General features: G+C 32.5%; 1 protein-coding gene across 1 annotated transcript in view; it reads right to left on the bottom strand.

Annotated features, from left to right (window-relative positions):
• The window catches only part of Fbxl5 (F-box and leucine rich repeat protein 5), a 47006-nt gene that overhangs the window by 5306 nt on the left and 27438 nt on the right, over nt 1–14262 (bottom strand). Inside the window, exon 10 of the mRNA XM_047566757.1 lies at nt 2175–2323. Coding sequence (XP_047422713.1) covers nt 2175–2323 — 149 coding nt within the window. The remainder of the gene's footprint in view (nt 1–2174; nt 2324–14262) is intronic.

Below are 14262 nucleotides of genomic sequence, written 5' to 3'. Positions count from 1 at the left end.
TATTATTCTATAACACTATATCTTTGAAAACAGACTGCTTTCAGAAATAATAAAAGCCTCCCCCCACATTCACTAAATATTTAGTGAATATTAGCTGAGCTGTTTTAAAAGACACTGTGTCAAAAGTGTCATCTTCCAAAATGAAAACAATTCTAATACTTTCTAGGTTGTCCATATGTCCTTTCAAGGAAAATAGAGAACATTTCTTTTTTTTTTTTTTTTTTACGGTGCTGGGGATGGAACCCAAGGCCCTGTGCTTGCAAGGCAAGCACTTTACCAACTGAGCTATCTCCCCAGCCCCAGAGAACATTTATTTAACGACAACTACTTGGAAATCTAGAATACAAGTCACCCTGTAAATCTGAAGATTTCCATTTCTCCCAAATCATGCTTTGATAAGTCATAAAAGAGAATTTAATACTGAATTATTCAAGCACTGCAGTTTCCTGCCAAATCTTCCAAAGTCAGATTTTTTGGTCAAAAATTACCAAGCATCTATGAATTTTTTTTTTCACTGAACAGAAGGAATATAGCAGCTCCTTTGGAACACTATAATAGTTACATATTTCAAATAGGTTAAGATAAAAAGAATATTGACAAAGTATAAAAGACTTTAAGCATTAAAACATTGTTATTTAAATTGATTCAAAAGTTTTAAAATGCGTAAATACAAAAAGGTAGATAATAAAAATGAACTGAAACCCAATATTCACAACCCCAAACATCTATATAGCCAAAAATAAATGTAACAAATTAGGTTGTGAGATTTAAGCCCAAGCCCTGAATAAAATGTTTTTCTTATGAGAAACAATCGCTTACTGATTATTTTGATAATAAGTCCTATAACTTAAAAAGTACACTGAAACTTCAATGATATATAACTTTATGTTTAAAAAAACATCCCTTCTCAAACCCTTTTCATCCACAAAGGTAACTGCTTCGTCGCATCAACGTGCTTTGTTTTTATAGGCTTAGTGGGCTGCAACAAAAATAACATTCATTTTCACTGTTCCTTATTGTACACTGAAGGCAAGAGAGAGCAAAGATATGCTCCAACTTAGCACTAAATATCAAGAACTCCATCTCCTGCAAAACAATGTAAATCTTAGAACTAAAATTCCCATCTCCTGATACACATCTTAAGAAAAAATGTAATTCTGAGAAATAGCAATTTGTTAACCTATCTACCTTGTCATTATTCTCTAGTCTTCCTGGCTCCTGTCAATTATTCTGTGATAGAAAAACTCAGCTGGTCTTCCTGACATATTACAATGAACTGGACTCTCAAAGGCACCAAACAGTATGTGGTATAAAAAGATAGGTACACAGCAGAATCTGAGTGATCTAAATTTTCTTCCAGTTATAAACATAGGAGGCTCACTTGTTTACTAATAATTGAAGGACAGCTTTTTATGATTCTGGGAAATCCAGTCTCTACCAATGACATATCAGTGCCAAAGTGGCACTGAACGTATTTTGAAAGAGTATTATTAGGCCCACTGTAGATAGGCTTAAAAGAAAAAAATGAGGAAATATTTATCTGATGACATTTAAAAGTAGGTTCAGGAATCAACCTCCAAAATATTATTAAACTTCAGCCATATATAAAGCATCTCAGACTCCTCTCAACCCCATATGCTATGCACTTGTCAATCTTCACTGAAATGTACCTGGAACCAGACCCAGAGCTCCTAAAGAGTTCACATTGCTGAAAGCCCTCCTTCCTTTCCTGCACTGAATAAATCGGTCCTACAAGAAAAATGTGTGTACCACCCCTAAGAAATTAGTGTATCTAAAACATCAATACCTCTAAATTGTTAGTGAAAGCCACAAGACCAGAGGAATTTTCAAATTTCTATAAGAATTTTAGTATTTCTACAATAACTTACCATTTTTAAATGATTAATCGATATACCTCAAAAGTTTGGCAGAACAGACACTTGAAATATCTATCCCCCAAGAAAAACTTACCTTTCAAGAAGTTAATTAATGAAAATCTGTGACTGCTTAAAATTTTAATCAAATTTAAAGAACTAAATCTGAAAGTAAGACAATTTGAGTAATTAGGAATTTAGAAATAAACCATAAAATAGAAACCATAAAAATAATTAGAACTTATAGAATTTTTAAAAAATCAATTCCTTCAAAATTATCTCAATGTTAAAAGGCATTACCGTTAATGTTGTCACAGTAGTAAAAGTATTCATCATTTAGAGAAGGACATGCTGATACCAAATCCTGCAGGCCTGCTCCGGTTACAGTAAGACAGCCAGAGAGATTAAGGTGCTCCAAGTAAGGCAGCCCTCCTCCCAGAGTTAAAACCCTGTAAAGGAAATGATTCCACACTTAGATCCATTAGCCTGGAAAACATTTCTGCTCCTCTGGTTCACTGAACCACACTAGTTCAGCAAAACTTTCAACTTGGTAACAAGAAAATTTAAAAATTTCTGTAAAACACTGATAACTAACCTCATCATCAGGTAGGAATACATTTAACTCAGAAGAACTCTATACATTTTTTCCAAAAGAAATTCAGTAAAAAAAGTTTGTGAAATTTTTTTTATAAGAACATTACTTCAGCTCTTACAGGAAGGAAGTACTGAACCTGTGATTGTAATGTTCCTCCTACCAGACTGCCTAAGTAAAAAGTATAAAAAAAAAAAAAATTACTAAATTATTAAAGTTTTAAACCTAATGACCAGTATTGCTGTTCCTCAAAAAATTAGTTAGCATATATAACCTGGAGTTCCTTTCCCAGGTATTTACCCAATAAAATATGAAAACACATTTATATAGAAACTTGTACATGACTATTCACAGCAGCATTATCCATGTAGCCAAAATTTAAAATAGCTCAAAAGACCATTCACTGAAAAATGGATATACAAAATGTCATATATTCATACAATTAAATGTTATGTAGCCCAAAGTACTGACACATGCAATGAGGGCATGGACCTCGTGATGCTAGTGAAAAAAGCAGACACAAATGCTACGTATTATAAGAGTGCATTAATATTACTATTCCAGAACAGGTTAGTCCATGGTGGGGGGAAGGCAGGGCTTCTTTTATCATGGGCTGGGGGGCAAGGAAGAATGGAGAGTGACTGCTAATAAGTACTGTTTCTTTTTGGAATACTAAAAATACTCAGTATTCAGTATTTTGTAAAAATACTAAAACCCACTGAATTTTACATTTAAAAAAAAAGAGCTAATTTTAAGGTATATGAATTACACATCAATTAAAAAACCTACTAGCATACTGTGCAAGAATATAAACAGTCATATAAATAGGATAGAGTGAAAGGGTACAAAAACAACAGTGATAGAGCCATAACATATATTTAAGAACAAAACTAAGAATATCAGTTTTCTGTACAATGATTATTGAACAATAATATTGCAACAGGAAAAATTGAGAAATAAGAAAAAGAAAAGAGAAGGCCAAGAAACTAACAATACAATGAATTTAGTTAAAAAAAAAAAATATTATGCAGGTATATAGGAATTAGAGAGCACTATGGAAATATTGCCAATGCATTCAGTGAGGCTACCCCATAGTAAAGAATGGGAAGAGTACATGGTGAAAGTTCTGTGAATACATGTTTAAAAGAGGAAATCAATATAGTTTTGAACTTACATTTGGATTTTAAAGAACTTTTTGTTTTTAAATCATAGATTGCTACCATCTCTACAGTCTTTAACAGCAATAGCGGTTCAGAAACTCCGTGGTTTGATGGCACCCCAGTATTAGAAATAATAAGGCAATGCATGGTTTAAAGTTTAATTTTTTTTTTTGAACCCTGGAGCACTTTCCACTGGGATACATCCTCAGTCCTTCCTACTTAATATTCTTATTCTGAGACGGGGGTCTCACCAAGTTGCTGAAGCTGGCCTTGAACTTGTGATCCTCCTGCCTCAGCCTCCTGAGGCACTGAGATTACAAGCATGCACCACTGCACCTGGGTTTGTTCCTCACCCCCAAAGTGGAACAGTTCATAGAAATTAAAATACTTAGCTTTCAAAAAGTGGTGTAAAAACTCTCAAGAGGTTTCTCAATGCAAGACAAACTGCATGTGGTATAAAATTTCATGTTACAAATACACTTGAGTAAGGGATTTATGTGGTCACTGGCCTTACTGACCCTTAGTGAGAAATCAAACCAGTACAAAAGTAAACAAGCAATTATAATATCATATGATGAATGCTCGCCTGGGAATATGCAGAGGGGCATTGGGAGGTCAGAAAAGGTTTCCCACAACTGACATAAGCTGTGACAGAAACGTAAAAAATGAACAGAAATCAATAATGGGAAGTTACAGAAAGATCAAATGTGATTGAACATAATGACTTTAAGAAACTCAGTGAGATAAAAAAAACAGAAGGACAATTCAATGAAATCACAAAAAGCAATTTATGATCTAATAAGAAATTCAAGAGAGGCATATTTTTTAAATAAAGGAAGTACCAAACAAATCTTGGAGTTAAAAACTCAATGAATGAAATAAAAACAAAAGAGAACTTCAACAGCACAGTACATCAAGCAAAAGAAAGAATCTGAATTTAAAGAAAAGTATTTTTAAATTACCTAGTAAGACTGGGGGGAAAAACAATGAAAAAGAGTGATGACAACCTACGAGACTTACAGTATACCAGTAAGTCACTAAGCAAGACAATTTTTCCCATTATAATGGTTACAAAAAGAGAATAGAGAAAAAGCAGGGACAGAAAGTTTACTTAATGATAGCCAGAGGCAGTGGCATACGCCTGTAATCCCAGCAGATGGGAAGGCTGAGGCAGGAGAATCCTAAATTCAAACCAGCCTCAGCGAAAGTCAGGCACTAAGCAACTCGGTGAGACCCTGTCTCTAAATAAAATACAAAACAGGGTTGGGGATGTGGTTCAGTGGCCAAGTGCCCCTGAGTTCAATCACTAGTACCCCCCAAAAAAAAGTTTATTTAATGAAATAATTGCTGAAAACATCCAAAATCTTAGAAAAGAGATGGATATCCAGATCCATGGAGCTCAAACATGTCTAGAGATTTAACTAAGTTCTCTACAAGGCACAATTTTACTAGACTGTCAAAGTAAAAGACAAAAAAAATTTTAAAGCAGTTAAGAGGAAAATGTCAAGCTACATGTAACGAAATTCTCATTACACTATCAGCAGATTTCTCTGAAGAAACTTGGCAGGCCAGGAGATAATGGAATGATCAAAGAGCTGAATAAAAGAAAAAGAGAAAGACACAGACATATGAAATAAGTAAATTGTGGGCTGTGGATGTGGTTCAGTGGTAGACCACTTGCCGGGCACATGTGAGGTACTGGGTTCGATCCTCAGCACCACATAAAAATCAATAAATAAAAGGTATTGTGTCCATCTATGACAAAAATGTTTTTTAAAAAAGAAGAGAATTGTGACATCAAAAATATAAATTGTGAGGTAAAGGGTAAAAGTTCAGCGTTTATGTATACAACTGGAGTTGTTATAAGTGATTACTAATGTAAGATGTTTTATGCAAGTCTCATGGTAAACACACAGCAACCAACTGTAACAGATACATAAAGAATAAAGAGAAAGGAACCAAAACAGCACTACAGAAAATCTCCAAATTACAAAGATAAACAAGAATTTTTTAAAACAATTAACAAAATGACAATAATGAGTTCTTATCTACCCATAATAACAATTAATGTAAATGAATCAAGTTCTCCAATTAAAGACAGAGTAGTCAAAAAGACTGGAAAAGACCCAACAATATGCTGCTTACAAGAGATTAGCATTAGTTACAAGAGATTAGCATTAGTCTTAAGGAGGGAGACACATGGGCTGACAATGAAAGAATGAAAGAAGAAATTCCACGCACATGGTAACCAAAACAGAGCAAGGGTGGCTATATTTATATGGCTAAATAGAGTTCTAGCCGAGGAGACAAAAAGGCCATTATTTAATGATAAAAGAGCTCAATTAAGAGGATAAAACAACTGTAAATATGTATATGCCCAAAATTGGAACACTCAAGTATACAAAGCAAATAGTATGAACATAAAAGAAGAAACAGTAGTACAAAAATAGTGAAAAACTTCCAGTACCCATTTTCAACAACAGATGAATGAAGCTAGACAAAAAATTAATAAGGATAGAATTAAGCTTTAGACAAAACTGGCCTGATATTTAAAGAACTGTCCATTTAAAAGCTTCAGAATACACATACTTCCCTAACACATGAAAGATTATATGGTAGGCAACAAAACAAATCTTAACAAATTTACATCTTAAGACAAAAGGCAAAAACACAACATACCAAAACCTACGGATACAGAGAAAGTAGTTCCAAAAGGAAAGTTTTTAGTGCAAGGAATGCTATGTTAAAAAAAGAAATTTTTTTAACATTTTTTCTAGCATTACATCTCAAGAAAAGAAAAAAAAAAAAAAAAACTAAGTCCAAAGTTAGCAAAAAGAAGGAAATAATAAAGATCAGAACATAAGTAAATCAAATGGAGAACAGAAAGATCACAGGAAACAAAATCCACAAAACAAAGAGTTGTGTTTTTTTTTTTTTTTGAAAAATAAAACCAGTAAACCCTTAGCTATTTGAAAGACAGACTTGAATATATAAAATAAAAAATAAGAGGTGAGACATTACAACAGACACCTCAGAAATAAAAAAGATCCTAAGAGACTATTTTGAATAATTATGCACCAAATTTGATAACCTATAGCAAGTTGATAAAGACCTAGAAAAATAAAATCTGCCAAGGTTGAACTGGTAAGAATTAGAAGGCCTGAGTAGACCAGTAATAAAAAGATAAAAGTAGTAATTAAAAACACCCACCACAAAGAAAAGCCCAGGAATAGATAGGTTTACAGTTGCATTCTACCAAACTTCCAAATAAGAACACAAATATTTTCTAAACTCTTCAAAAACCAAAACAGAGCTGAAGCAAGCATCTGATATTTTACAAAGTCAGTGTTGCGCAGATACCTAAGGAAGACAAGATACCTCAAGAAAACTACAAGTCAATGTCTGAGTGAACACAGATGGAAACAGCACAACAAATTAAAGCCTAATAATCGAGTGAGACTTATCCCTGGCATGCAAGGCTTGTTTAAAGTAAGTAAATCAATAATGTGATGCATCACATGAATAGAATGAAAGACATAAACCACATGATCATATCGAGTGACACCGAAAAAGCACTCAATGAAGTTCTACAAGCTTTCTTGAATAAAACCTTTCATTGTTTAGGTAGAGAAGGAAAGTTCTTCACTATAACAAAGGCCATTTATGGAAAAAAATTACCGCAGCTAACATTGTAATCAATGGAGAGGAAGTGAAAGCTTTTCCTCTAAGATCTATACAAAGCGGGACATCCACTCTCACTATTATATCTAACATAATAGCAGAAGTACTATCACAAGCAATTACGCAAGAAATAAAAAAGTTCAAATTGGAAATAAAAGAGTAAAATTATCTCTATTTATAGATGACACAATCCTATATGCAGAAAACCTGAAAGACTCCACAAATAACCCAAAACTGTTCTAATAAGTGAATTCAATAAAGTTGTAAGATAAAAAAATCAACATACAAAAATCTATACAAAAATAGCAACTTAACCATAAAATAAATCAAGAAATCAATTCCATTTACAATAACATCAAATAAAAATAAAACATCCAGGGATAAATGTAACCAAGGAGGTAAAAGATCTGAATAGTGAAAAGTATAAAACACTGATGAAAGAAATTAAAGAGGATGCAAATAAATTGAAAGATCTTCCATGCTCATGGCTCAGAATTACTGTTGTTAAAATGTGTATATTACCTGAAGCAATACTTAGATTCAATACAATCCCTATCAAAATCTCACTGACGGTCTTCACAGAAATAGAAAAAAAAAAAAAATCCAAAATCCATATGAAATCACTAAAGATCATTAATAGACAAGGCAAATTCCGAGATGGGAGAAAAACGGGTAGAAGCATTATGTTTCCTGATTTAAAATGACATGTTACAAAGCTGTAGTAATCATAACAGTACTAACATAAAAGCACACACAGACCAACAGAACAGAATAGAGATCCCAGAAATAAATCCAAACATATGGCCAATTAATTTTCAATAAGGTCACCAAAAATTACAATAGGGAAAGGACAGACTCTTCAATAAAAGGTGTTGGGATTTACATATGCACTATACACAAAAATCAACCTGAACATCAGACCTGAAAACATAAAACTCCTAGAAGAAAACTTAATGAGAAAGTTCCTTGACACTGGCCTTGGCAATGATTTCTTGGATGTCACACCGAAAGCTCTGACTATAAAAACAAAAATAAATAAATGGAATTACATCAAACTAAAAAGTTTTACATAGCAAAGCAATCAGACAAGTGAAGTCAACCTACAGATTGGAAAAAAAATATTTCCAAATCATTTATCAAATAAGGGGTTAATATCCAAGATTTCATAAAGAACACATATAACTTACAAGAAAATATATAACCAATTTCAAAATGAGCACAAGGACTTCAAGAGACGTTCCTTTAAAAATGACATAAAAATAGGTACGTGAAAAGGCACTCAACATAATTATCAAGGAAGTATAAGTCAAAACTACTATGACACACCATTTCACACCTATTAGGATAGCTATTATCAAAAAAGATAAGAAATAACACATTGGGGAGGGTGTAGAGAAAAAGGAACCTTTGGTGGTAAGGTAGACTGGTGTAACCATTATGGAAGATAGTACAGACCATCCTAAGGAAACTAAAATTAGTATAATATTCCATATACATGGAATATTCTTTAGAATGAATCGTATGTTGTGCCAATACAAGTCTTAATAAAGATTAAAATCACAGAAAGTAATTTTTTCTAATCACAAGGGGACTACAAAGCAATTATCAGAAGGAAAATGAAAAGTAAATAATATGTGAAAGTTAAAGAATGGACTTACAACCAATGGATCAAAGAAGTCATAAAGGAAAGTGATACAAATGAAAACAACATAAAAAAGCTTCTGAGATTCAGGAAAAGCAGGTATCTAAGGGAATTTATAGCTGTCAATGCCAACATTAAATAAGAAAGTTAGGAACCTAACTGTACAACTTCAAGAATTGGAGAAAGAAGTACAAACTAAACCCAGAGCCAGCAGAGAAAAGGAAATAATAAAGATTAGAGCAAAGATAAAATAGAACACAAAATTAATGGACTAAAAATAAAAAATACAACTAAAAGTTGAGTCTTTGACATCAAAAAAAATTTACAAGCCTTTGGCTAGATTAAAAGACAAATTAACACACTTAGAAATAAAAGTGAGTACACTGCTATCAATTCTACGGAATTGTTTAAAATTGCTAGATAGTACTGTATATATAGGATAACCTAGACAAAATAGACACATTTCAAGAAAAATTACTAAACAAAGTACTAAAAGTGACTCAAAAAAAAAAGTACTAAAAGTGACTAAAAAAAGTACTAAAAGCAGAAACAGAAAATCTGAACAGACTTACAACAAGCAAGAGAACAAATCAGTTATGGAAAAACCTCCCTAGAAGAAGCCAAAACCAGATGGCTTCACTGATGAACTCTACTAAATATTCAAAAATTGACCCCAATCCTTATCAAATTCTTCCAAAATATACTGAAGAGGAAGACTTCCTCCTTACTCTGTGAGGTCAGCATTACTAAAAGACACAGAAAGAAAACTACAAGGTCATGTATACAGTATTTTGATGCAAGATTCCCCACCAAAATACTAGAAAATGGAATTCAGCAACTTACTGAAAGAATTTTTTACCATGACCAAGAGTTTTTATCAACTTTCAACATACAAAAATCCATCAACATAATACACACTATAGAGGGGGAAAAAAACCACATGATCATCTTGATTCTGAAAAAGTATGTGATAAAACACACAGTAAACTAAGATAGGATGGGAACTTCTGCAAAACGATAAAGGTCAGATATGAAAACAAAACAAACATCATGCTTGATTGTGAAAGATTAAAGCTTTTTCCTAAGATTAAAAACAAGATTAAAAATACTCATTATTGCCACTTCTACTTAATACTAGAATTTCCAGGAAAAATGATTAGACAAGAAAAAGAAATAAAAGGCATCCAAATGGGAAAGGAAGAAATAAAAATATCTCTACAGATGATACCATTTTATATATGGAAAATCCTAAAAGATTCCACAAAAGCCTGTTACAACTAATAAAGTGAATTTAGCATGACAGCAGGATACAGATTCAACACACAAATTTAGTTGTGTTTCTTTACATAAATAGTTAACAATGTGAAAAAGAAAATAATTCCATTTAAATAGCATCAAAGAAAACACTTAGAAACTAACCAAGTGTGAAAGATCTGTGCAATGAAAATGAACACATTTTGAAAGAAATTTAAAATTATCTAAATAAATGAAAGGTAGTCATGTTCATACACTGGAACACTTAATATTGCTGTCATTAGCAAAGGGATCTACAGATTAGCACTTCCTATCAAAATTCAAAGGAAATTCTTTACAGAAATAGAAAAAGTCCAAAACACTAGGCAGCATTTATGTAATAACTAATTATAAAAATTCATGGCCAATGATAAATAAAATAAAATTTTCTTTGAAGTAAAATGTTCCCTTTATTATATTATAGAAGGGAGGATACAACAAGGAACTAAGAATTTGTATGACAATCTCAAAATCATTTATTTTTATTTCAGTATTTTCTGTTTTCATTTATTAGCGTAAAGGAGCATAATGGCCTAACACAACAAAGCCTAGTTATGCTGGGCTGTTTTGACCTGGTTTACCTGTTCTTGCCAGGTAGTTGCAGGTTTTTTTTTTTTTTTTGTTTTGTTTTGTTTTTTTAAGAAAAGCTGAATAATCTTTACTTGAAAGGGTACTATATTATTTCTGCTTTAGAGAATACTCAATTCTAATTTGTGATTCCTGTTAGAGCAATCTCCCCCCACCACTCCCAACCCCACCCAGCAATGATCCAGAAGCAAAGAAATCCCAGTATCTTTTAAATTTTGTTGTGTAGTTTTCTTTTCTTTTTTTAAATAAGTCCTAATTGTTATGGAAAATAGAATTTATCATTATAACATCTGCCCATAATTTGTACATAAAATAAAAACATTTTTCAGTGAAAAAAAGAAGAAAAAGCCTAAAACTCATATGGAACTCAAAGGACATCAGATAGCCAAACAATCTTGAAAAATAAGATTCACGCACTTCTCAATTTCAAAACTTACTACAAAGCTATAATAATCAAAAGTGGTGCCACTTCTACTTAACATAATATTGGAAATTCTAGTCAAAACAATTAGACAAGAAAAAAAATCAAAAAGGCATTCAAATTGCAAAGTAAAAAGTAAAAAGAACTATGTTAGTAAATGACATGATCTTATATATAGCAAACCCCAGAGAATTCATTAAAAAATTGTTAGAGCTAGTGTATAAATTCAGCAGAGGATATAAAACATACAAAAATCAGTTTTATTTCAATATGTAAGCAATGAACAATATGAAAAGAAAATTAAACAATTCCACTTACAACAATATAAAAAAATGTAAAATAGGAATTTAAATATCATCATGGATTTATACACTGAAAACTACAAGACTGCTCAAAGAAATCAAAACAATGACTCAAACATTTGTGTGCTGTGTTTACAGCAACACTACTCATAATAGCCAAAAGATGAGAGAAACTAGTGTTCAAGAATAGATGAACAGATAAACACAATTAAAAAAATACCGTGGAATATTACTCAACCATAAAAAAGAATGAAGTCCGGATACATGCTAAAATATGGATGATCCTTGAAACGTGCCAAGTGAAATAAGCCTGACTAAAAATGAACCAGTATTTGATTCTACTCTAAGAAGGGTGCAAAGGTTAAGAATTTAGAAAAGAGACTATTTTCTTATCAAAATTCAAGATTTAGTCCATTCCTAATAAAAACCACAAAACAGTGTATGAAGGTCGCATGCAATTCTATGACTTCATTCCAGTTTAAAAACTTGATTGTCGACCTACATTTTTACAGTTATGCTCTTTTAGTGAGCCCCACGGAACAAACTTGCCAACTCATTCTACTGATCCCTGAATAAAACTCAGTGACTAATGCAAAGGGATACAGTGAATGTTTCCAAGTAGTATACCTGAATATTTCTGTTCCCAAAAATTTAGATATATGCTTTCTTTAGTTGTATTTGTTTTCAAACCTACAGAAACCAGTTGTACTTGTTACTATATTACTATAAGTGGTTAACTGAAACATTTTTTAATCCAATATAGTGAATGTAAAAAGAGGTGCTTTTAAATCTTAAGTTTGTACTTTATTTCCTTAGCCTTTTCCCAGAAAATGTATACAAAATACACTAATTTTATCCAGAACTTTACCCAAAAGACTCTTTTTATCAAAGAAGTTTTCAGTTCATCAAATAATGAAGTAGCATTCTGTATTCTCTATCCTGTCATCCTATATTACTTTTCTTTAGAATATTTGATCCATTTTATGTTTACTATCTATTTCTATCATTAGACTGTAAACTTCATTAAGGTAGAAAATTTGTCTTCTTTATTCTGGATCCCTAGCAATTAGAACAGGGCAAGACACATAGTAGGTGTTCAGTAAATGTCTAAATTAGGAGGAGTGCTTTAGGTGATTAAAAAGAGAATCTGAAACTCAGATTGCAGACTTCATAATTAGTCACCACATAAGACAGATCCTAGGTATTCCCTTGTTCCCATTATGAAGTCTTCCCTTCAAATCCAAGTTGTTTAAGAATATCTTAGAAGCAAAATCCTCATTACTTGTGAAAATGCTAAAGAAGAAATGAAATTGACTTTTTTTTTGTACTGGGGATTAAATCCAGGGGCGCTCAACCACTGAACCACATCCCAGCCCGCTATTGTACTTTATTTAGAGACAGGTCTTACCTAGTGGCTTAGGGCCTGCCTCAGCCTCCTGAACCCTTATTACAGGCGTGTGCCACCACACCTGGCAATGCAATTACTTCTAACCCCAACAGCAGTAAATTATTCATTTAAATGATTTCTAAGGATAATAGTATCAGAATGTTTTAACAATAAAGGTCAAAAATCATACCAGGGAACACCACCCAAAAAACACTTCTGTTCTTCAGCAAATTTTAATTAGGAAATTAACTACTTCATCCAGAACGACAAAAAAAACCCTGTTTTTGGAATCCAAATAAAGCCTTAAAATTTCTTTCACAGAAGCACTCTCAGGATCCTAATACCAGAAAGTTTCTAAATCCTTTTTCAATGAAAACAACACCTCTTAATTAGATTCATTAAAATGATGACTGCCTCTGACATCAATTTTTCATTATATAGAATTTTAATAAATTCTAGGCTCTTTCAAATATCCTGAAAAAAATATCCTGGGGAAAGATAGGAAATCTGCCATATGGTCTGAAATCATTGCAGCTCTGAAATATTTCAAAGGTTGTATGAATTACTTTATTCTTTGAAGAAACAATAAAACTGGTCTTATTGAAAATGCAGCTGAACAGTCACAAACAAATTTTAATAAGGTATGATGGTAATGAAAAATAATGGCAATGGAAAGTGAATCATCATGTTCTGAACTTAACCAATAATTGCTTTTACTTTAAAATCAAGTTGTTAAAGTTAGGAACATAAACATAAAAGTATTACAAAATTAATGGAATAAAACTCAGAATAGGGTTATATTTGTCAAACTGTAATGGTAGTTTACTCATAGAAAACACTTCTGCTTACCACAGATGACTTATAGAACGTTTGTATGATTTCATCTTAAGTGCACACACACACACACAACCATACACTACTGTGCCCCCGCCCTGCTCCAGCACTGAGGACTGTACTCAGGACAACTCCACAATTTTTTTTTTTTTTTTTTTTTTTTTTTAAGACAAGGTCTCCCTAAATTGTGACCTCAAATCTATGATCCTCAGCCTCCCAAGTAGCTGGAATTATAGACAATGAGCCACCACAGCTTTTGTGTGTGCGTATTTGGGAGGAGAGGGGCTTAACCACTGAGCCACATCCTCAGCTCTTTTTTGTATTTTATTTAGATACTGGGTCTCAGTAAGTTGCTTAGGGCCTCATTAAATTATTGAGGCTGGCTTTGAACTTTTGATTCTCCTGCTTCAGCCTCCTCACCCGCGGGATTACAGATGTGCACCACCATGCCTGGCCGTAAGGGGGATTTTTTTGTTTGTCTGTTTCTT

This window comes from Sciurus carolinensis, chromosome 10 (genome assembly GCF_902686445.1).
Source record: "Sciurus carolinensis chromosome 10, mSciCar1.2, whole genome shotgun sequence".
Classification (NCBI taxonomy): domain Eukaryota; kingdom Metazoa; phylum Chordata; class Mammalia; order Rodentia; family Sciuridae; genus Sciurus; species Sciurus carolinensis.
This window is presented reverse-complemented; position numbering and strand designations above follow the sequence as displayed.